The sequence below is a fragment of the Podarcis pityusensis genome, assembly GCF_964106645.2.
Source record: "Podarcis pityusensis genome assembly, chromosome: Z".
In the NCBI taxonomy this organism is placed as follows: Eukaryota; Metazoa; Chordata; class Lepidosauria; order Squamata; family Lacertidae; genus Podarcis; species Podarcis pityusensis.
The window spans coordinates 39,913,139-39,937,693 of NC_138044.1; the positions used below are offsets into that span (position 1 = coordinate 39,913,139).

General features: G+C 42.0%; 1 protein-coding gene across 2 annotated transcripts in view; it reads left to right on the forward strand.

Moving 5' to 3' along the window:
* Positions 1-746: 746 nt before the first annotated feature.
* CUL4B (cullin 4B) overlaps positions 747-24,555 on the forward strand; it is a 30,707-nt gene continuing 6,898 nt past the window's right edge. Inside the window, exons 1-14 of one of the 2 annotated variants that reach the window (XM_080991094.1) lie at positions 748-1,245; positions 2,080-2,685; positions 6,249-6,364; positions 14,257-14,360; positions 14,974-15,043; positions 15,900-15,973; positions 17,537-17,699; positions 17,901-17,990; positions 18,238-18,320; positions 18,825-18,892; positions 21,785-21,903; positions 22,417-22,609; positions 23,678-23,782; positions 24,260-24,370. In XM_080991094.1, coding sequence (XP_080847220.1) covers positions 1,038-1,245; positions 2,080-2,685; positions 6,249-6,364; positions 14,257-14,360; positions 14,974-15,043; positions 15,900-15,973; positions 17,537-17,699; positions 17,901-17,990; positions 18,238-18,320; positions 18,825-18,892; positions 21,785-21,903; positions 22,417-22,609; positions 23,678-23,782; positions 24,260-24,370 — 2,110 coding nt within the window. In that variant the 5' untranslated portion in view covers positions 748-1,037. Of the gene's footprint in view, positions 1,246-2,079; positions 2,686-6,248; positions 6,365-14,256; positions 14,361-14,973; positions 15,044-15,899; positions 15,974-17,536; positions 17,700-17,900; positions 17,991-18,237; positions 18,321-18,824; positions 18,893-21,784; positions 21,904-22,416; positions 22,610-23,677; positions 23,783-24,259; positions 24,371-24,555 lie in introns of both variants that reach the window. The other variant, XM_080991095.1, reaches the window with a different exon arrangement.

Consider the following 24,555-nt stretch of genomic DNA (forward strand, 5'->3'; position numbering starts at 1 on the left):
TTAATTTACATATTTGAGAACTTAAATTCTTGTAACAATGCACAGGTATGATCCACTGTGAAATGATTCCTTGCTCCACAAACTAAACATAACATTAAATATATTTTACCTAAATGTCCCTACTGTGGGAATTAAGACTCTACAGAATTATGTGGAAAAGAGCCCGGTTGTTTGACCCTTTAATTAGTTCTATTTTTACTCCTATAAAAACTACAGAAGACACTCCCTGTTTAAAGTTTAAGTAACAAATAAGTTTTACTTAGTGCACTTGCAGGTTAAAACTCTGAAGCAAACAGCAGTGCAACACTTCAACTGCTTTCACACAAAAGGATGTTCATAACTGTCATAACTGTATCCACTGACATAACTTGCCTCAGATGTATGACATCACAGAGTTCTACTGCCCTTGTATTAACCCTTTGATTAGCATCTTGGATGCTTCCATATCACCCCTCCCCTCCCCTCCCCTCCCCTAATGCAAATACGATCTGTACTTCAGGCTGATACATTATAAAAAACGCAAGCCAGCCAGCAAGCAAGGAGGACGAAACTATCTACCAAGTCCAACTTCCCACTCGTCCTGCTCAGGATGATGCTATGTGCATTTATTATTTTATTATTATATTTTTTAAAATGTAGGTGAAAAGTGGAGGCGCACTTCACGTCGCTCCTGAACTGCAATAAAAAAAAAGAAAGCATGGAGGCGTGGCGGGAACCGGGACCATCCCCTCAACCAATTTCTGTCCAGGAAATAAAGGGGGTGGGACACGCGCCTCCTCACCCTTTCCCCTGCAAAAAGGCAGAGAGGAGAGAGCGGTGAGACGGAGAGGTTGTTTCTCAAGGAGCTCCAGCTCCTCCGCTCGCGTGTGCGCGAGGCAACTCCGAAGCCAAGGAAGCCAGAGGGTTTGGGGCGCTGGGAAGGCGAGGCAAAAGAAGGACCAAGACCAGGAGGGCGAAGAGTTGCTGCAAGCAGCAAGAACCAGAACCAGGGCAAGCGGCGTGGTTCGGGAGACCTGCCGACACACTTCGCCGGGGAGATGCAGCACTCCGGAGGCGGCAACCCCGCCTCTTCCCGCGAAGAAACATCACCAGAGCCTGGAGCGCCGGACTCCCCAACCACCCCGCCTGGGCAAGAGAAGGACTCGCGCCCCCAGCGCCGTCAGCGCCGCCGCCGCCGCCGCCGCCAGCAGCAGCACCAGCAGCAGCAGCAGCAGCAGCAGCCGCCCGGCAACATGAGCACTTCCGGTAGGTCAGAGGGCAGGAGGAAAAGCGGGTGCCAGGTAGCGGGGGGGGGGGGGACGTTGGGGCGCGGGGCCTGGTCGGGGGCGAGTGGGCGAGCGGGTGAGTGAGAGAAATAGGGCAGGGTGTTCGGGACTGCCCCCCCCCCGCGGGCTCTGCACACCCGGAGCGCGAGTTCCCCTTGCCGAAGAGCCCCCTCAGCCGCCCCTTTCGGAGCTTCCGGGCGGGGTTGGTCTCCCAGCATGCCGAGCGGCCGGATGTACCGCCATGTTTTGGGCTCCCTGCCTCTTGTGCCTGTAGTATTGACAATAACAAGCGGCGCGGCGGCCTCCCTTGTTCGTTTCCCCCTCTCCCGGCCGCGAAGGAGGTGGCGGGGAAGCGAGAGGGAGAGGGAGCGGGAAAGGGAGCCCGGCTCCCCTCTCCGCCCCTCCTCGGGAGAGAGGTGATCTCGGGGAAAGGAGCGAGGCAGAGTGGAGGGGACCCTGGCCGCCTCCGGGAGCTGAGAAAGTGAGGGGACGGGCAGAGGCAGAGTCGCTGAGAGAGGTTCGCGGGAGTCCGGGGCAGGGTGGCCAGGCGGAGCTGCCCTTCCCCTCTCGGGGAGCCAGACGCCTTTTCTGAGAGCTCGATCCAAGCGAGAAGGGGTGAAGGGAAGGCCGGCAAGGGCTTCCTTTCCTCGTGAGAGGGAAGTGAAGAGAAGCGAACCGGCTGGCAAGGAGGCACTTGTTCTGCCTGGACGGACGAGGCAGAGATCTTCCACGACTTGCTCTGCGTACCTGTCCCACCAGAAGGATTTGATGCCCTTCAGCCTGCTCACCTCTGTGGTGTTCATGTTTCCCACAGGTTTCACTTCCCCCAACCCCTCAGCAGCAGCAGCAGCTCAGGAGGTCAGACCCGCCACTGATGGTAGTAGCAGCAGCAGCAGCAGTGGTGGCGGCGGCGGCGCCTCGTCTTCTTCCAAGAAAAGAAAGCTAAATAGTAATAGCAGCAGCACTGATAGAGAAGAGGTTGAATCCATCACCTCCTGCTCCTCCGTTCTTCCCAGAAATAACTCTTCCACATCCTCTATTGCTACTGCTACTACTACCACCACCACCATCACCACCACCACCACCCCTGCCACCTCTGCCTCCTGTTCCTCCTCATCAGGAGTTGCCTCTTCCAACCATTACCTGCAGAAGAAGTTGCGCTTTGAGGACTCCTTGGATTTTTTTGGACTTGATGCGAAGATGGCTGAAGAGTCTTCCTCCTCCTCTTCCTCCTCGTCACCTGCTGCCTCTTCTCAGCAGCACCAGCAGCAGCAGTTCAAAAACAAAAGCCTCTTAATTTCCTCAGTAGCTGTGGGACACCACGCAAATGGCCTGACCAAAGCTGCCTCTTCCACTGTCTCCAGTTTTGCCAACAGTAAACCTGGATCAGCCAAGAAGTTAGTGATCAAGAACTTTAAAGGTAACATGGTTATTTCATTCCTTACCTCTGAAATGTGTATCTACATAAAGAGGGATGGCACGTACTTTGCAGAAATCTTTGGTGTGTGGGATCATATTCACCACTCTGCCATGGAATCCCTTGTTAGAGGAAACAGACCACTTAACAGGGATCCATTACAATTTTATCCCCAAGTGTAGTGCTTTCTTTTTTGCCAAACAAAAAAAAGTCAGGTGTTCATTCATATAGCTGGTTTGAAAAAGATGTTTTGTGGAGTTAAATCTCCCTGTAATTGGTGGTTGCAGAGGGGAGGGACAGGAATTTTTCATTCCTTCTCCAATGGCTCTAAAAATTAAACCAGTCGCCCTCAACATATCCCCAGCTCTTCACTATACATCCATGCTCCAGTTTCCCCTTTCTTGCTGCAGTTCTCGAGTTAAATGGAATGTGAAGCTTTTAAAAGTATGACAAAAAGATATAATATTGAAGACAGACTATTTTTAAGTTGCAGCTTAGAAAAACTTAGATTGATGTATATGCTTCTGTTTCTTAAACATGTTTGTGAAATTACAGCTCTTTTCCATAAGCAAGTGTTTAGAGATTTTCAAACAAAGTTGTATGCTATTTCCTGCAGCTGCATGTGAGGATCCCTGCTCTGAAGTACTAGTATGCAGTGCTGGTACAGAACAGGGCAGAGCATCCTTGACCTCCTAAAATCACACACTGGGAGTTTTCATTAGAATGAGGTAGCAGCTATTTCATCCTTTCCTTATTTCTCAGTCAGTTTAGGATAAAATTGTAGGGATACAATCATTTCCACAAATATAACGTGAATCCTGTACAGTTGTTTGCCAGAGACATTCATCTTGGATGGTAGGGAAGGAAATGAGAGGATCCTATCATTTCTGGAATTTTGTATTTTCTCGAGGCATGTGTGTCTCCATAGTTTGAGAACCTGTCAAATATTCCCTCTAATGTTTGGTTGAGTCCCAAGTAAAAAGCTTAAAATTATTCTTGTAATCAGCATACATATATTTATTACATGGAGGAGGCTAGATGGAAAATGAGAGGAAGCCAAAGAATTTTGCCTGGACACTCAGGTTTTTAAAGCAGCATGTAATGTGGGTGTTAAATTAGGGTTGTAGCACTCCATAGATAGAATGAGTTCTGTTTGGTTCTGGTTCTGAAAAGAAATTCCTATGCTCAGAATGTGCTCAGAGGCACCCTGCTCTTTAATTCTAACTGCACCTCTTTTGCACTTGTTGCTGGTTGGCAAATCTTGGGAGTCTAATAAAAATAGTAGATCTTAGCAGTGGGAAGATTGCCCATTCCTAACCAAAAGTCTCAAAGCTAGGTACTGTAACTTCAAATGGGGTAGTAATGTTAATTTGTTGCAGTAAAAAGACAAAAAAGCCATGGGGGACCTGATGAACCAACCTTAATTCTGTTGTTGTTAGTTTTTTTAAACTGTTTCTAATATTATGTTGCAACTGCTGCAACCCACCTTAGGGTGAGTGGTGGATATAACATTCTCTAGTGAATTTTGATATCTGTATGCGTAAGGGGGGAGTTTATGGATATACACATACCAAGAATGATAAAGCAGGCTTTGATGTATTAATCTCTGGCTTTGAAGAGCTTTGTTATGTCTCTGAAAAAATATATTTTGTTTTTAAATATCTGTCTCAAAACATTTCTGCTTTCTAATCAAGTTAATTAACTGTTGCTTTTTTAAAGGAAGTATCTTACTTCAGGAAATGATAGAGTATATTGGCTGTTTCTTACTTCTAAGTACCTTCCATCACTCTACAAAAGAAAAACAATAGAGATGGTCCTTATTTTTGTAATTATAAAAAATATTTTTATAATTTTGGCCTCATCACCATACACCAGTACCATACACACATTCCTGTTTGTCTACCCTTAACATGCAGGTCAAGCTGTCTTTTGTTAAACCGCGTTTGCCTTTCCCAGACACTTTCCACTCATTTCTTTGCTTCTGACTGGTAAATGTGAATCTTGCATTTCCATTTCCTGACTCATATATAAGTCCAGTTCTCACTGAGTGTCCATTTGACTCTTTTTATGCTTCTTTTGGGCAAATGCCTCACTGACAAATTAATGGTACCAAGCATGTATGTATTGTGAAGAATCTGTATTTCTTTTCCTTTCCTTGCTGTATATATACCATTCTTGCCACAACTGAAGAGTGTAGAAATGTCTGTGGATGAGGATAGGATACATCTTCAGCTGAAATGGTAGATCTAGAAAGGGAACATCATCTGCCAGCATATAAACTGTACTGCACATCTGATCTTCAAGCCACACCACATGAGGAATATGCAGTGCCTCAAGAGCTGCTTATTAGTAGCCCTGACTACTAATCAGTTTGATCTTACATTATGTTGAAATGATGCTAAGTCAATAAGAACATTTGTATGGCTTGGTTTTCAAACTCCATACAAATGATATGCTTAAGGGGGCATTTTAAAATTGATCCATGAAACTGTGGCAGCACATGAGGAATGAATCTTATCCACTTCGTAAGTAGGATATAGTATTTAGAACGTGGTAAGATAAAAGCCAGTACCTTGAATCCTGCCTTGAAGACTTGCATATTAGAATCCTTGTGTAATGTGCTCCTTGTGATATTTCCGTTTCATGAGGCAGGCTGTTGCATTGTCTGTATACTGAAGATTCTGAAAAATAATCAAGAAAGCTTTGCACACAATACATTACAGCAGCTGATTTTTTAAAACATAAATGCTTTTTAGTTCTGAATTAGGGGGGCGGGGATTGGCAGTCCAAGGCAATCTTGTTTTGTACTGGTCAACTATTGCTTAATAGAACTGTCAAGTTCAGTAGCAAAGTCCCCATGATCTGCAATCCATTTGGTAAAGATAAAGGGACCCCTGACCATTAGGTCCAGTCGTGGCTGACTATGGGGTTGCAGCGCTCATCTAAGTTTATTGGCCGAAGGAGTTGGCGTACAGCTTCTGGGTCATGTGGCCAGCATGACTAAGCCGTTTCTGGCGAACCAGAGCAGAGCATGGAAACACTGGAGTGGGTACCTATTTATCTGCTTGCACTTTGACGTGCTTTCAAACTGCTAGGAGCAGGGACTGAGCAACAGGAGCTCACATCGTCGCGGGGGTTCGAACGGCCGACCTTCTGATCGACAAGTCCTAGGCTCTGTGGTTTAACCCACAGCGCCACCCGCATCCCGCAATCCATTTGACTCATCCCGAATTCAACCATTTCACCATTCTGATGGGTCAGTTTAGCAGAGATCTGTATTGTTCAGAGACAATGTCTAGTTTTCATTTGTTTACTTGCAAGTCACTATTGTGACCTGGCTACTGATGGGGCAGAAACTGGTACGTTGAGCATCTCCTAGAGGGATTATTTGTATGTAAGCATAAGTACAAATGCTTCCTTGATTATGAGTTTTGACATAGAAGTAAATCTTGTGGGTCACTATTGAAAGCTCACTAAATGGCCTTTGATCTGCTCCAGAAAGGCCGTTCTTACGTTCTTAAATTATATATTTTCTGTAAAAGACACTAATTTTTAATATCTTGCAGATAAACCTAAACTGCCTGAAAATTACACAGATGAAACCTGGCAAAAACTGAAGGAAGCTGTAGAAGCTATTCAGAACAGTACTTCAATTAAGTACAACTTAGAAGAGCTCTATCAGGTAAGTGTCAAAACTTGTAGCGTTCAATAACATAGGTAAAGCCGTACTAGACTGTAAACATCCCTGAGGTTTTTAGCCCACTTTCTAGGGCCTCAAACTATCTGGGTTTGAAGTGTGGATAAGGACCCATAATCACTCAGTGAAGACCAGGTTGGACTGATGGTACTTCAGAAAACTAACGAGAGCTCCTTCACAAATTCATCAAGCCAGATATACTTTTTCAATCAACACAGTAAAATATTCAGATGTTCATCTGAATGGCTTTTTTCTGGTACATTCACTATGGTTCAGGCACTCTAGAATTTGTAGTGGCACTTCAACAAAACAGTGAAGACTGGTCACAATTTTAGGTGTCCTGCACTTCAGAGAGGGACAAACTACAGTTTGAAGTACATCTTCAGGAGTACTATACTGGCGTGACCAAAGATTCTCTGGATAGATAGGATGATAAGCTTCACAGGGAAACAAAGGTTCTGCTTATTGCTGGGACGACAACTTCCATCCCAGTTTGTTTCTTGTTCCTAGTGTGCTGACACAGACCTATTGTGAGGTTGAAACATCGCAGGCAGGGAGGCTCTTTTAACATGAAATTGAAGTAGAACTTCCCCAGTTTTTTGATACTATTTATTAGTAATATATAGTAGTAATTAGTAATATATTTATTAGTAATATAGTAATATATTATATATTGCACACTCGTTTAAAGTACAGTGGTACCTCGGGTCAAGTACTTAATTCGTTCCGGAGGTCCGTTCTTAACCTGAAACTGTTCTTAACCTGAAGCACCACTTTAGCTAATGGGGCCTCCTGCTGCCGCGCTGCCGGAGCACGATTTCTGTTCTCATCCTGAAGCAAAGTTCTTAACCTGAGGTAATATTTCTGGGTTAGCGGAGTCTGTAACCTGAAGCATATGTAACCCGAGGTACCACTGTATCAAGATGGTGTTCGACACATATAATAGAACATAAAAAATACCATAAAACATTAAGAGGAATTTTTGGTGCTTGCAGAAATATGAGGTCATCCACTGCTCTGCAGCACTCAAAATACTTTTAATGCTAGTGGGAATGTAAATTAGTGTACTGCCATTAGTTTACTCTTCAAATGAGTAAAGTTAAAGTAATCTGAAAAAGCTAGAAAGGCAAGTTGTCATAAGTAGATCCAAGTTACAGTATTGCTAAAAATGGGGAACTTAAGTTGCTTACTGACTTTTTTATTGTGGTATTTACCTACTTCTCGAGAAGCAGGAAACAATGATGAAATGTTTCAAACTCCAGCCTCAAATACTTGAACACCTGGGATTTTGCTTGTTTTTATAGGAAGCACACTTAAGAAATCAAAAGACATAACTTCAATAGTCCCTTTTACTACAAATGCTTGGTATATTCTTTTCTTTGTTGCCTTAAAAGTAACAGGTTCCCTTACCTTAAAGAAGCAGCATTTACCGCATTTTTCGCTCTATAGGACACACCTTGTTTTAGAGGGGGAGAACAAGAAAAAAAATCCCCCTCTCTGCTCAGCGCCCCTTCAGCGAAGCGGCAGGAGAAACGGAGCCCCTTCCATTTCTCCTTCCGCTTCGCTGAAGGGGCGCTGCGCAGCTCTCCCTCTCTGCTGAAGCCAGGAGAGTCTTACTCTCCGGGCTTCAGCAAAAGGAACCCGCTGCACTCCGGAGGCTTCAGGCGGAGTCTTGCTCTCCCGGCTTCAGCATAAGGAACCCAAAGCCTCCGGAGCGCGGAGGGAGCGCTCCCTCTGTACTTTGGAGGCTTCGCGTTGCTTTCGCTGAAGCCAAGGAGCCTGCATTCGCTCCATAGGACGCACACACACATTTCCCCTTAATTTTTGGAGGGGGAAAAGTGTGTCCTATAGAGTGAAAAATACGGTATATGCAGAGTTAACCATTTGTATCATTTTCGTGTATATTTTACCTCATCTTCTTTATCACTTACCATCCCTTCTTCCCTATCTGTTCCTATATTATTTTGAATGCATGTTTTTTCTCGCTCACTTTAGTTTTGCCAGTTAACTGTTGAGTTTTCTGTAGAACCACAGTATTTCACAGACCCACTAAGCCTTTGCTTAAGACTTTATAATCTGATTATGTGTGCTTCCATGGAATTACTTTGCATCTTCACTGATTTTTGGAAAGATAACCTTTACTTTGGGTTTTGTGAATGTCAAAGGAAAGATTCTTAATCTGCATGCAGTTTGTATTCAGTTTGTTCAATACCTGTCTTTCAAAGGTCTTCTTAATGTAGAGTATTCTGTAGCTATTCCGGTTAATAACTGTGTAGGATTTTGAATCTTTGAAACTACTATTTGGATATCACTTGTTAAGTGTACTTTTTATCTAAGGGGGCGTGTTGAATTATTTCTTAAATTATCACTATTAAGAAGTGAACATTATTCCATAGGATAGTATAATCAAAAGACTGAACAAAAATAATGACCGAAACATTGGCTATTTGATGTTGCTATTTTAAAATGGGGGTGGGAAGGATCTTGTTAGAGTGCTTCTTGTTGCATGGCTGTTTAGGACAAAAGTTCCTAACATTTAAAATATAAAAACAACACTCAGTTATTATTATTATTATTATTATTTAATTAGTTTTTTACCCACAAAGTTCTCAAAGTGACTTACAAGATTAGATACAGCAGATAAAATCAATAAAAGCCAGAAAATGTAAAACAATGTATAGTGCAAAATACAGAAAATGCTAACACAGTAACGTCATACGAATAAGTCCTATTGCTTGTGATACAAATCTGATACACATACATCTCCTGACATAACTTTCAAATGGAGTAAAGTCCAAATTTTACAGTTGCATAGTTGGAGTTGGAATGGCCTCGAGCAGGCAGCCCTTGTTTCTAAGAGCTGTTGTTCTAATTGGCTTGTGGGAATCTCTCTTGCCTCAGAAAACAAAGCTAGATTTAATTGGCTTAAGTTACAAGAAGGTAGATTTTGGTTGAACATTTGGAGAAACATCTTAATGGTTGGAGAAATTCAACCATAGAACCAATTACAAGATAGGCTTTCCATTGTTGAAACCCTACAGGCACTGGCTGGGCAGGTCAGCATCTCCCGACAGGGCTGGGAGAGAATGCTGCCAGTCAGTGTAGATGCTACTGTGCTGGATGGGCCAGTGATCTCACTATATACAAGACTGCTTCCTATGTTCAGCTGGATTTTCTGCCTCAAGCAGGGAATGGGACTACGTGGCCTACGAAAACTCTGTCAACTCTTGAATTCACATAGGTAGAATACTGTACTAGGTTGATTAACATATAGCTCATATTCCAAGCTTTGTGGCTGATGGGAGAACCTTCAACATCTTTTCTTCTTGTCTCCTTGGGAGTCCCTTAAAAGAAATAGTAACTAGAAATTGAGTTGTAGGCATACCACACAAGTTGTCTTGTGGCTTATCCTCATGTTTCTCTTACCTCACTTTGAGGAGGGTGTCTTGCTACGTTAGTGATAATGTTAATGCATTGTGCTTTCTGGCACACAGCAATTACTGAGAATTCATTATTGAAGCATTCAATTGGCCTTCTTTATTTATAGCATTTGTACCCTGCTCTTTAGCCAAAAAGGCCTCTAAAATGACTTACATAAAATCAAAACAAGACACTCTCTACCTACAGGTTTACAATCTGAGAAAACAACCAAACAAATCCGACAACACACAAGGGGAAAGGGATGGAAGAGGAAAATAAAAATAAAAACTCTGGCACCAATTACTAGACTGTTTTTCCTATATTGACCTGTCGGCACAGTTCAGAGGCAGATGGTGTCTGATGCTGGGCTTCCAGCAGAGCCGATGGACTGACCCTGCTTCCTCTCCCATTGAGGCAGTCTGGTGGAATGGCTTCCCCCAGATGACAGTTGAGGGAGAGGAGGCTTGATGGGTCTAGTAAGTGTGTCACAGCAGAGCCTGTGTAATGAGCTCCACTTCTTAGCTGTACATTAGGAAATAATGGTTATTTAGCAGAGTAATTGACTACCTCAGGAGGTTTTAAGGCAAGAATTGGGTGGTCATCTGTTAGAGATGCAGGAGTTTCATCTTCTATTGTAGATCCTTCAGTGAACAGGGGCTTGGACTAGATAACCACTCTTTCTTCCACATGCCATAGACGAGCCTTGTGGCTTACCAGTAGAACAACTTTCTGGAAGATAGCTAAAAGCTCATTTAAGGGTTATTTGGGGATAAACTTGCATGTTTTCAACCAGTACTTCTGACATCTTAGGGTAAGATATCCTAGTACAGTGGTACCTCGGGTTAAGTACTTAATTCGTTCCGGAGGTCTGTTCTTAACCTGAAACAGTTCTTAACCTGAAGCACCACTTTAGCTGATGGGGCCTCCCACCGTCGGAGCACGATTTCTGTTCTCATCCTAAAGCAAAGTTCTTAACCTGAAGCGCTATTTCTGGGTTAGCGGAGTCTGTAACCTGAAGCGTATGTAACCCAAGGTACCACTGTATATTTTTATATGTATGTTCTGTGGAAATCTGTCAGCCTCCTAAGGTTAAGGCCTTAGGGGACCCCTCTCTAGTATGTGTTCAAAGTGATCTCTCAGCTAGCACCAGATATTTTTACAGCAAAGTAACTCTATTTTCTATTGACACTATTCGTTTGCATCTATTTTTAACATGTGTTAAAAATAATACCATATTTTTCGCTCAATAACACGCACCCGACCATAACACGCATGTAGTTTTTAGAAGGGAAAACAAGAAAAAAAATATTCTAAATGAAACAGTGGATGTATGATTTTTGTGGTTCATGCTGTGGCCACAGACATGTGATCTGACGGTGAGTTTGGGGTAGCCCAATGCAAAAATCCTGAGGATCCATGTGGATCCATGTTTGTAACCATGTTTTTGCACCACTGCAGCCTCAGGTAACAGTGGGTGCGTGATTTTTTTGGTGCAAACTGTAGCCATGGACATGCTATGTGATCTGATGGTGAATTTGGGGTGACCCAGTGCAAAAATCCTGAGGATCCATGTGGATCTGTGCTTTGTAACCACGTTTTAAGTGGGGAGGGAAGGAAAAGCACTCTAGGGACAAGGAGCACACATGGAGCAGGCTCTGCTTCTCTCCCTCTCCCCCCCCCCCCCTTAGCGAGCTGAAAAACTTTGCTGGAGGGACAGAGAGCCTGCTTGCTTTAAAGGAGCCTACCGGACAGGAGCCGCTTACACGAGTGGTACCTCCTCCCCCCACCCCTTAGCGAGCTGAAAAGCAAAGCAGGAGGAGACTGAAAATCTTTCCTGCTATTTCCAGCAAAGCAGGAGAAGAGCCGCTGAGTGGGGAGGAGGGAGAGAAGCAGAACCTGCTTGCTTTAAAGGAGCCAACCAGACAGGAGCCGCTTACACGAGTGTAAGCGGCTCCTCTCCCCTCCTGCTTTGCTCCTTTAAAGAAGCAGGCACTCTGTCCCTCTCTCCTCCCCATTCAGCGGCTCTTCTCCCTCTGGAAACCACAGAGGAGGGAAGCATTCGCTCCGTAACACGCACAGACATTTCCCCTTACTTTCTAGGAGGAAAAAAATGCGTGTTATGGAGCGAAAACTACGGTAATATAAGTTGCTGGTGATGTGAATACTTGATAAAACTGTTCTACTAAAGAGCAGCTGCCTGGTAAATGTATCCAATTCCAAATGTGCATTTTAATGCACGATTATGTATGCCACAGCAACAAGGTATTTTTCTCCCACAGTCCTCAAAAAGATTCTTACGAGTATTGTTTTGATCAGCAATAAACCTCTTAGTGCACTACTTCCCCTGCTGGCAAAAATCCTTGTAAAGCAACACTAGATTATTTAAGTCTCCCACTGCTTCAAACCCCCTTAGTAGAGCTTTGAGGTGAACTTATTCATACCAGTCCCCTTCTCTCAAATGTGCTAAATTTCAGATTAGTGAATAAATTTGGATCTCCTTTACGAAGATGCTCTCATAGGGCTGTTTCAAGGTTTGTCTTAATTTAGTCCATAATAATTTATTTAAACTTCTTCATCAGTAGACGTGGTGCTTTTGCAGAAGAAAGGAACAAGTGACATAAACAAAAGAAAGATTTCTGTCCTGATGTCCTTACAATCACTAAGCTTTAACATGGGGAGGGCGAGAGGTTAGAATTAATATGAGCAAATACAACTAACATGTACATAGACTTTGTTTTAGTTGATGAGGGTACTTAGCATTTATAGACAATGTTCACAGAGGTAGCTCTATTACTGTTGTAGCAAAACAAAAGAATCTTGTAGACTCTTGAAGGCTTACAAATGTATTATGGTATAATATTTCTGGTCCACAAAAGATTATGCCACAATAAATTTGTTAGCCTTAAGGCTAACAAAGGGATTATCTGATCCATAATCCCTGACCATTGGCCATGCTGATGTGGATGGAGTCCAACATCTGGAGGGCCACATGTTCTTCATGTATCAGTGTGTTTCAAGGCTTCTTGTAGTATTTACATAGTGTAGTTGAAGTGTTCATAAGTGCTTTGTGTTCTTATTTGATGAGTACTGTCTCCATATACCAGCAAGCAACTGAAATGGCATTTGAATAATTTTAAAATACAGCACCTAAAATAAAACGCAACAAATAAATATATTCCTTGTGGTTTCAACAGCCAGTAAAACAGTAAATTCAAGCAGGCTTCAATAGTAACACCCAGCAGATATTTGTTGCATGGAAGCATAACCATATTTACTTTGAAGTAAATTCTGTTGCGGAAAATGCAGTTTAAGTAAAGGTAAAGGGACCCCTGACCATTAGGTCCAGTCGTGACTGACTCTGGGGTTGCGGCGCTCATCTCGCTTTATTGGCTGAGGGAGCTGGCGTACAGCTTCCGGGTCATGTGGCCAGCATGACTAAGCCGCTTCTGGCGAACCAGAGCAGCGCACGGAAACGCCGTTTACCTTCCCGCCGGAGCGCTACCTATTTATCTACTTGCACTTTGACGTGCTTTCGAACTGCTAAGTTGGCCGGAACAGGGACCGAGCAACGGGAGCTCACCCCGTCATTGTGGGGATTCAAACCGCCGACCTTCTGATCGGCAAGTCCTAGGCTCTGTGGTTTAACCCACAGTGCCACCCTCATCCCTCAAAATGCAGTTTACTTACTAGTAAATGTTCTTAAAATTGCAGCGTTGGTTTTAGAGTAGCGTACAAATAATTTTATGTTTGAACTATAATTGTGAATCTTTGCTAAGCAAAATTAAGGCTATGCAGTCTTCATCACTGGGTCCTGTTTAGGCTGCATGTCCTTTAGGTGTCAAGAGTTCTTTGTCTAAAATGTTGCTCATTTGCTAGTCTGGTATTCCATTGTTTTCTTCCATTTTCTTCTTCATGATGTTTACTGTAGTTATGTTAAATGAGCTCAGTCAGCCGAAAGGCACTGTGCCCAGGGGAGCATGAATGCAACTGCAGTGCATTCTGGCATGTATTTTTGTTCTGTGAACTAACAGCAAAATTGAGAGCCAGATCTTTGGAGTCCCATTTTAAATGAGTAGTGTTTGTGCAGAAAGTATCCAAGACTGCAAATGACTTGAGACCTGTGAGCAGAGTTCCATTCACATACTGGGGATTTCCCACGCCCATTGTAGTTCTTGGCATCTCCTGAAAAGCCACTCTTGTGGGTTAGTCATATTCATTTAATTGGGTCTAATCAGAGTAGGTCTAGTTTTGAATACCACCCTTAACTTTGATCTCTAATTGTCTAGTGATGCCCCCACATCGGATAGGCATGTTTTTTAAAAACTCACTGGGAAGAATCATTTTGACTTGTGTTTTTCTGAGAGCTGGCATGTACAGAAAAAGTTACGAGTTGTAGATGGAGTCCTGCAAATGTTGGTGGAGTTTTTTTTCATGTATCCTCCTTTTCCTTTTTTTAGGCTGTTGAAAATCTCTGCTCATATAAGATTTCTGCAAATTTGTACAAGCAGTTAAGACAGATTTGTGAAGACCATATCAAAGCACAGATCCATCAGTTCAGAGAATATCCTTTTTGTGTAGTAAGTCTGTTTGCGGACTTCATTTTTATAATGCCTGAAATCCAGATACATACACACATCTGTGTTCTTCTGTGTCCCTCTGAGCATCTTCCCTGTTCAAACTTCAAGGTGGATATTTACATCCTTGGAGTCTTAAAAATCAGTTTAGTGTCTAGGATAGAGTCTTCTGAAACAATAAGTACTGGGAAGTAGGTGAGATTTGGTCTCATATCCTCTGAGGCGGTGTGTATGCTTATGATATTACTAGATCACAATGCTTTGAATATGGGTATTATCAAATGTGGACACCTAACTTGAAAGATAAGGTAAGTTCTTTCATAATTTTAAAGCTATTGAGTTCAATGGAATTGTGTCATCACAAGTGTTTGATTAACATAGTGGCCCTTTAAATTAGAATGGTGGTCTCTTGGCCTTTAGCTGATTTTAAATAAACATTTTTTTCATGATCACATCCTAGCCTAAAACAAAGGCTTTAAAATAGGGCTGGCAGTTTTTTTTGTTTCTATTGAGTTTTCCAGTGATGACGCAGAAGAACAATGTCATCAGGCATTGGTGTTATCCCAGTTGTTGTGTTAAATTTCTTAACTCCTTCATCATGGATTCATTGGACAGTGTTCTTTTTCTCAAGAAAATAGACAAATGTTGGCAAGACCACTGCAGACAAATGGTAAGGCTTGTTTTCCTTCCAAATAATACTTTTGTGAATTTGGATCCCAGATGGTTTCCCCCCACGAACACCTGCAACTTCCTGAAAACTGCCTTGCGAGTTGGAACAGGAACTATCTTGAGTAGCTTTCCAGGGGTCACAGATAGATGTGGAGGCAGGGGAGATCATTAGCTGTGCTAGAGAGAGAAGTGCTTTCTGCTCACAGATATTTAGGCAAATACAACTTTTTTGTTTTATTAGGAAATGATGCAAGCAATTATATATTTAGGACCTATTTTGGTTGCATTGCTTTTGTGTCCTGACACAAGGTATTCAATTCGCAAGTCTTGGCGACAGTTTCTGTCACTTCGAATCTGGTACATTATGCTGCATAATTTTTAGGGGTCCCTTAGGAAGATAACCCTTTTTGCAATGTGCCTCAGTAATTTTAAAAGGGCAGCACCATAAAACCTGCTTAAAGAAGTATTTCATCAGAATATTGTATGAAGAATTAGATTAAAATGTGCCCTCACTTCAGTCTCTGGAGGGAATGAAGTTTCCCCAGGTGACAGGAAGTGCAGCAGCTTTTCAGTGTCTCTTACCCTGTCCTGGTTGTGGAAACCTGCACATCAGTGGGGCAAGTAAGAGGATGTGCACCATTCATCTTAAGGAACATGGTAAAGCAAGAGGGAGGAGTCGGTCAGTTCATATGTTTGACTTTCTAAAGTTGCAGTCAATAAGGCATATTTAGAAGCAAGGCCTGTTAAAATTGGTGGCCTTTCCAACCAAGTAATCATGTTTAGGATCAGGGCACAAGAATGATCTTGCTTTATGTCAAAATGTTTATGGCTTGATTTTTTTTCCCTCCCCCTTACAGATAATGATTAGAAGTATCTTTTTGTTCCTGGATCGAACATACGTTCTTCAAAATTCAATGCTGCCATCAATTTGGTGAGAATGAAAAGAGAAGTATTGATTTTAGACTTCCAAATGCTTTGTCAAAAATATAGATTCAGTTTTTCTTCCCTTCCATTGTGATTGAGAGTCACAGTGAACTGACAGTGAATAGAGAATCTTGGTAGCATGGCTGGTATATATGTTTTCTTTGCTTATCCTGACCACCCAGATTTTCACAAGGGGGGTGTGTGGCAGTTGAAAGCTAAAGTTAAGCTAAACCAAGTTCATATTTGGAAAGTATCAACTAGCTCCAGAACAGTGAACGAGGTCACTGTGCATATTGTTTGGATACCAAGAACGGCAGCAGTGCTACATGTTGGGAACAATTGAGCCATCAGGAACCAGCTGGGCAAAAGGGTCTCTGTCTTCTGGCACCATTTTCAAACATCACAATAAGCCATACACAAGCCATTTATGCCTGCGTCTTGCCTCTCCACCAGCACTGTGGAGAAACAAAGAACAATTAGCATTGTTTCTTTTGTTCCTGGTTTTTCAATCACTGTTTGCGTGAGCACAACAATTCCTGGTTCAGGTATAATGCTAAGCAGGTGTTATCATGGTTTGTTTCCTCTGCACGCTCACAGTGAAGAGCAAAACAATCCAGGTTGACGCATTCATGGTAAACCATTAATTATGCTTTACTATGAAACGGGCCAGTGGCAAAAGCAAATAGCAATTTAGTCTTGAAATTTTAAAACAGGTGATGCAAAAGTAGAATGCTGCTAGCCTGGAACAATTGACTGGTTGTTTTTGTTTTTAACCATGTAGTTAAGCATGCTTAACAAAATGCAGACCTTTGGGTTATGCCCTCCAGAACTCTACTCATTGTCTGTGTACTTATTTAAAATCTCCTCAGTGACTTTTACAGGAACAAAATGTGTCAGAGCCTTGGTGTGTTCCCAGTGCAGTATCAGTGTTATAAGTGGTGCACATTAGGTTGGACCTCAATTTATCATACCATTTATAGAAGGACTCCTTTCGTGAAAGGAGCTATAAGTTTTTTCCAACCTATTTATTGCTTGTATTAAACTTGCTACTAGTATTAAATTCTGGAAGCACTCCTGTTGTTTTCTCCCGTAGCCAACTACCTGTTTTTAATCTTTTAAATCCCATTCTCAACTTAACTCTGGAAGAGTTCCTAGTATGTATGTATTTATCCAAATTTCAGGTTATATGAGTAGGTATATCCAATTCATATGAATACATGCCTCTTAAATGCATTTACACACATTTTTTGGTCCTTGGAAAAATGTGCAGGTAAAATGGGCCCATTCCACCCTTGGGGTAAGAGCTTGCTATGGACATTTACACAGATCACTTAAGGCCTGGTCAACTACTAGTTTCTGAACCCTTTATGAGAATCTGGCTTGCTGGGTTAGGTCATATATGCATGAAAGAGCCAAGGACTCACTTTCTCTTGTGCTGTATTCAGAAAGTAATACCTGATCAGGCCTGTAGATTACTTCTGCAGTTGAGCACTTAGACAAAATAAATGTAGAACAAAGCTGCCTCTCTGTGTTGGTCTCTGCTTCCTTATAATGATTTATTCATTTCCAGGGATATGGGGCTAGAATTGTTTAGGACTCATATAATTAGCGATCAGAAGGTCCAAAACAAGACCATTGATGGCATCCTTCTGTTGGTTGAGCGAGAGAGGAGCGGCGAGGCTATTGACAGGAGCCTTCTTCGCAGCCTTCTTAGCATGCTTTCAGACCTTCAGGTAAGCAAGGGATGCCCCATCACACTGAACCTGTACGTGTTGTGTTGTGTTGTGTTGTGTTGTGTTGTGTTGTAAACTGTCCTGTGATCTTCTGATGATGGGTAGTATATAAATTTAATTAATAAATAAATTAAATGATTGAATAATGTCAGAGTAAGCTGTGAGAGCATCCTAAGCAAATGACCCATTTGTTTTCCACAGATTTATCAGGATTCTTTTGAACATAGATTCTTAGAAGAAACAAATCGCCTGTATGCAGCGGAAGGACAGAGGCTTATGCAAGAAAGAGAGGTATTTTATTACCTTATTGCTCATGGGCACCATGGGGACATTAACCTCCTGGTTAATGAGGGCAGAACAGTAGCTCCCAAGACTTGTTTTGCTGTGCTGACACGGGCTACAATTAAGTATTTCAGCAATAATACGACAAGATGTAATAATGCCCCTCCAATTTGGTTCTCAGACATTTTTTCCCCAATAAAGGATATACCATTCTCACCTTATTTAACTTTTCTCCATAATTTATTCAATCTGTCAGGTTCCAGAGTACCTCCATCATGTCAACAAACGCTTGGAAGAAGAAGCAGACAGGATTATCACCTACTTGGATCAAAGCACTCAGTAAGTGTGTGGACTCCCTCAACCTGGTGTGTTAAACATGTTTAAAATGACCTCCTGGTTTCAGCATTTCTTTTTGCCAAAGTGTGGTTTAATTTCCTAGACATAAAGAATAATGTCCAGCAAGGCCACACTCACATCAGTTGTCAGAAATTACATAGTTTCCAGGAGAAAAGACAAGCGTTGACACCATTAAAACCATGCAAAACTTAAACAAGTTCTGGGAATAAATTGTCAAAGATAAGAGTTGTAGCTCATCAACATCGAGAGGGCATTGCATTGGCTACCTCTGCTCTAGATGATTTATCTGCTTCTATATAAAAGACAGGAGAGACCAGAAGCAGTTTTTTATACACACACACACACCCCCACCAATCTGGACCGTAAACACATTGTTAACAAGTAATTAGGAATGTTATTGTTTGAAGCATCTTGGTATTCCAGTTGGGTTGAAAACGGTTAACTGGTAAGCAAAAAGAATGTAATTCTAAACACTTTTTCCTATAGGAAACCACTAATTGCTACTGTAGAAAAGCAGCTGCTAGGTGAACATTTAACAGCCATTCTACAGAAAGGTAACCTATCTTTCTTCATATAAATCTTTCTTCTTACTGCTTCTTCAGGGCTTTCAGTTCCATATACAAAATGGTGATTTGCAAGCAGTGGCGTAGCAAGGCCAGGTGGTACCCGGTGTAGAATTTTTTTTGTCAACCCCCCCCCCCCATTGAAATTATTAAAAGGAAAGATACTTACACAAGTGTTATTTTCTGGTTTATTTACTTACCATTGTGCTCATAAGCACCTAAAATGTTTTTCCCCTAACATTGTCTCAGAGACTGTATTTTTAATCTCTTTTCAACCATCAAGGCATTCTTAAGTGTTGCCTGCTTCCCACCCCTACCATCCATATCTACCCTATGTGTCTCCAGAGTTTTTTTCATGTTAGTCTCATCCATTTTTCCTAATTTCCTCCCTTCCTTGCTTCAAGACATTCAATTCATCTGTTATCAATGGTTCTATCTTAGTAGTCAGTTCTGACACTATTTCAATATTTTCATCCATTTGGGCTCGAATCTTGTCTGCTAAATTTCCTTCATCCCTTTAATCAATTCTTCTTTCCACACAAAGAAAAGTCCCCTCAATTCCAAGCAAACCTTGTTCCTTGATATGTTTTTAACTACTCAAAATACTCAGGACCGTGTGGAATTCACATAATCTACTCTGCCTTCCCTGGTTCTCAAAACAGTCAGTTTTACAGCAGTACTTATCACTTTGTCAAGGCCACTTTCCCAGGAAACACCACTTCCTGTACTTTCCCTCCAGCCCAGTTACCCATTACACATATACAGTTTAAAATAAAATCCAAATTTCCAATTAACATTCAAAGTACACAAATATTTACATTAAAAAGAACACACACACACAAAAAAACAACAACAGCATGTCCAGAAAGTATAAGTAATGACTTATTTTCCCAGGGAAGAGTAGATAGTTCTCAGTCATCCAATTCCCTAGAAATGTCTATAAGGAGTTGCAAACAATTGAAGATCCTTATAGTTTCTCTTTTCAGCAAAATACAGTGGTACCTCGGGTTGCAAACGCTTCAGGTTACAGACTCTGCTAACCCAGAAATAGTACCTCGGGTTAAGACCTTTGCTTCAGTATAAGAACAGAATTCGCACGGCGGCAGCGGGAGGCCCCATTAACTAAAGTGGTGCTTCAGGTTAAGAAGAGTTTCAGGTTAAGAACGGACCTCCAGAACGAATTAAGTTCTTAACCCGAGGTACCACTGTGTAGACATATGCAGTTCTTTTGATGTTTCAGCCTTTCTGACCTGTTCCGATCTTTCAAGTTTCAGTTTATCTCTCCTAGCATTTTTATAAGCGCACCCAGCTTCCAACTTTAAGAAGGCAGGGTAGGGACTCTCAGATGCTTCCAGATTCTGCCTGGGTCCTGGCACCACCTTCCCAGCAATCTTTGTAGAAATAGTTTCTCCTTTCAAAAAGGCATAGGCATATCCAGTCCTTATCAATATTTCAGCTTCTCTAGTCTGTTCCAAATTTAAAATTCCAATTTATCTATAAGAATTCTTTGAAAACAAACTCAGTCTTCTTTAAACCACTCCAGCCAAGGTGTATTCACAATCCACAGTTATAAATCCAGTTGAAGGTAATAAAGAATGGGTTTCAGTTGATTTTTAGTCTGAATGTCACATCAACAAGCAAATATACCATTGATGCCTGCATTGAGCCCCCCCCCCCACACACACCCACTGGGCCAACGCTGGTGTTCCCAGAAGCGCAGGGCACACAGGAGGAACAGGCGGTGGCACCCCCAGGCAGGGCCCAGTGGCATCCCTTCTGCCTCCGCTCTATCGCGGGGGCCCATCCCAGCACGTGCTCAGGCAGGGAGAGCAGGGCCTGGCCTGGCCAACTGCGCATGATGCAACTCAGTCTCAACCCCGCTCGGTTCCTTGAGGTAATTGCGTGCACGCCCTTTGCCTCAAGTACAGATTCAAAGACTAGTTCAGCTGGCATTTTGTCACCCCCCCCCCCGATGGCACCTGGAGCAGACTGCACTCACCACACACCCCTTGCTACCCCCCTGCTTGCAAGTCCTGTCCTCATTGCAGGAAAGGAGCCACTGTAGTGCCTTCAGATGTGTTTGAGAATGAAAACATAATATTCCTAGGAACAGAAAAAGAGAAAGTTTGGGTATAGGTTGTCCAATAAGATTTGTCAACCCTATATGGCATTAAGAGTTTCAAGGCAATATGGATGTCAACTTTCAGTGGAGAACAAGGGATAGGTGAGATAAACTAAATGTTTTGCTTTCTTGCCTTTTAAAATGGTCATTATGCTTAAGACACCATGCTTTTCAAAGAGAATGAAATCTGCTTTTCCTGAAGGGCAGTTAACATAGGATTACCAGAGAGCCTGTAACCCATATTGGTGGGAGTTGGGTGCATGAGATACAGACAGAAGCATTGTCCACGAGACTCTAGAGCAACATCCAGGAATGCTGCCATTATTGTGCCAAAGCTGGTGGAGGGAAAGGGGGTGTTTTTAAAATCACATTTTGCTTACTATTATGGGGTGTGTGAAAGCACTGAAATTGCTCCCTCTAGCTGTGCAGAATGGAAGTGTTTGTTTTGCTTTATCCCATCCTTTATCCTAGGAGTTTGTGAAGGTGTACATTGTTATTCCCCTTGCCACCATTTTTTCAGTGTTATCATTTTAATGATAAAAAAACCATTATTCACTAGAAATCATGCGGCAGGAGCAGCAGCCTCAGCAATAGATTTAAGACCTTCACTTCTGAAAACTGTCTCATCCAATGTGATTTCTCAATTCATCTGTTGTCTCAATTTCAGTCTTCTCCCCAACTTTTAGACCTGTAGTTTCTTAAATATTCTCAATTGCATTTGTTTCATTTGGAGTAATTAGTAACACATCTTTATCTTGCAGGTTTAAATCACCTTCTGGATGAAAATCGAATCCAGGATTTGTCTCTATTGTATCAGTTGTTCAGTAGGGTGAAAAATGGAGTGCAAGCTCTCTTGCAGCAATGGATTGAATATATAAAGGTATCAATATGTGACTTATTTCGAAAAGTTAACTAGGAGGAGCAAGTCTTAAATTTACTGAGGTGGGGAAAGATGTCTGCAAAATCTTGGTTTATAAGCCATATATGACAAATCATGTGGTTGAGCTGTCAGCATAGTTTTCTAAAATATAGGCTGAACAAGTTTGCACATCAGCATTGTTGTGAGCACAGTGAGGAGCCATCATCTCTATGGGATCCATTTCATTCCCTTTCTTGACTTAACATTCTGAAAATCTTCATGGGTTAACATAAAGCTCCCTGGCTGACTTTGTATCAGCTTCATTGAGTTGTTGTGGTAATTAAATGGGGGTGTAGGAACCATGTACACCACCTTGAGCTCCTTGAATAAAGGGCAGGGTGTAATGAAGTAGGCAATAAATTGGTTAGTGCATACTGCTTTTGTGTAAAGCATGCAATGTGTGTGCTGGATCTTGTTCGAACTATATGTGGCATCCAGCACAAGTGTGTGATAAATAACTTTCCTCCTTCGCAGGCATTCGGCAGCACCATAGTAATCAATCCAGAAAAAGACAAAACCATGGTCCAAGAGCTACTAGACTTCAAGGATAAAGTTGATCATATAATTGACATTTGCTTTTTGAAGAACGAGAAGTTTGTTAATGCCATGAAAGAAGCCTTTGAGACCTTCATCAACAAAAGACCAAATAAACCAGCTGAGCTTATAGGTACTTCTTCTTCTTCTTATTTCAACTTATTAAGACTCCTACTAATAATAGTCTCAAGATGATAGTGGAAAGCTCAGTGAAGATGCTGAACCATGTAAAAAAGATGAATTGCATGTTAGTAATCATTAGGCATCCAAAACAAAGCTGCTGCTAATACTATAGTGCCGTTACACAAATATATGGAGCAACCACACTTGGAATGCCCTGTACAATTCTCATTCCCTTGCCTCAAAAAGGATATTGTGAAACCAGAAAGGGTTCAGAAAAGGGTGACCAAGATGATCAAGGGAATGAAGTAACTCCCCTTTGAGAAAAGATTACAACATTTGGGGCTCTTTAGTTTGGAGAAAAGGCAAGTGATAGAAGACAGCAACCAACTTGGACAGCAACTCCAGCACTCCTGGAAACATTCATATAATCACAGCTGGCACAATTATAGTCTAGTGAAATACCTATTAAAGCCAGCAGATACCTTGTGCAAGGTTGTATTTCTGAGTTTGGTTCTGGGTCAGTCTAGTTCCTCTGATGGAGCTTTGCAGCCCCTTGGCTGTGAGGGAATAAGAGGGCTGACTTCCAATCGGACCTGATATTTAAGAATTGGTCAGACAGTCATACCTCGGGTTATAGTAGCTTCATGTTGAGCGTTTTCGGGTTGCATTCCGCGGCGACCCGGAAGTAATGGAACGGGCTAATTCTGGATTTCGCCGCTCACGCATGCACAGACCACCCACACAGACGTGGGTTGCATTCTGCTCAGGATACGAACGGGGCTCCGGAACGGATCCCGTTCGCATCCAGAGGTGCCACTGTACTTAGGAGCAGCAAGGTAGGCTGGAGAAGATGGTGGTTTTGAATGCTCAGAGTTTTAAGTTCCCTTTTGCTTTCCACAGTGGTGTCACATTTGGTAGATGCTAAGACTGTTGCTGGCATGACACTTCTTTTCTGTTAGAACTGACAATGAGCCAGTAGAGGTTATAGAACACTAGCCTAGTCAAGAGTAAACTAAGACTTGCTTTAGGAGTTCCTACTCAGATATATCTCTTCCTTTTTGGTTTTTTGTTTCTTCAGCTAAGTATGTGGATTCAAAGCTTCGTGCAGGTAACAAAGAGGCTACTGATGAAGAGCTCGAAAAGATGTTGGATAAAATTATGATTATATTTAGGTTTATTTATGGTAAGACCTGGTCTTCTTCTTTACATTAGGCACCCATGCATATCAGCAAAAAATATAGGCCCAATAATGCTGACTGAATAAGACTTAATGAATGAGAATAAGACTGTTATTCTCCCAGCTTGTTTTGGGGTTTAGGTCTGCAGGAATCAGAGTTAATTAAATACGCAAGATTGCATAACTCAGGTTCATTGCCTTAACCCACAGGAACTACGCACATTGATTTTTAAAAATGAATCTGTAAACTATTTCTGTTGTTAAATTTGGTGGGTCGGAATGCATAGATAGCAACTGGTTCTAACATAGAGCCACTCTGAGGAAATAATAAGAAGGTTAGGTCAAACCTTCCACTGAATCTCTCTGCCATCTCAAAATAATCTATCAAGCCCCTAGACCTGTTTGGAATGAGGGGAGCTTCAGGGTTCCCCTCTGGAGAACATGTACTTGGAAAGGAGCTTTAAATCTGCTTCTCTTCTACAGGAAAAGATGTTTTTGAGGCCTTTTACAAAAAAGATTTAGCAAAGCGGCTATTAGTTGGCAAAAGTGCATCAGTCGATGCTGAAAAATCTATGCTTTCCAAGCTCAAACATGGTAAGGTTTTTTTGTTTTATCCTCTGCTAATTTCTTCTCTGTATACTTCTCATAGGAAATCCCCAATATATGTTTTTGTACAATAAGTCACTTGAGTATTCTTTAGCCGTTGTGATGTGCATACCTTTTTCTTGCACAGAGCGTATTCCTGTACAGTGGTACCTCAGGTTAAGTACTTAATTTGT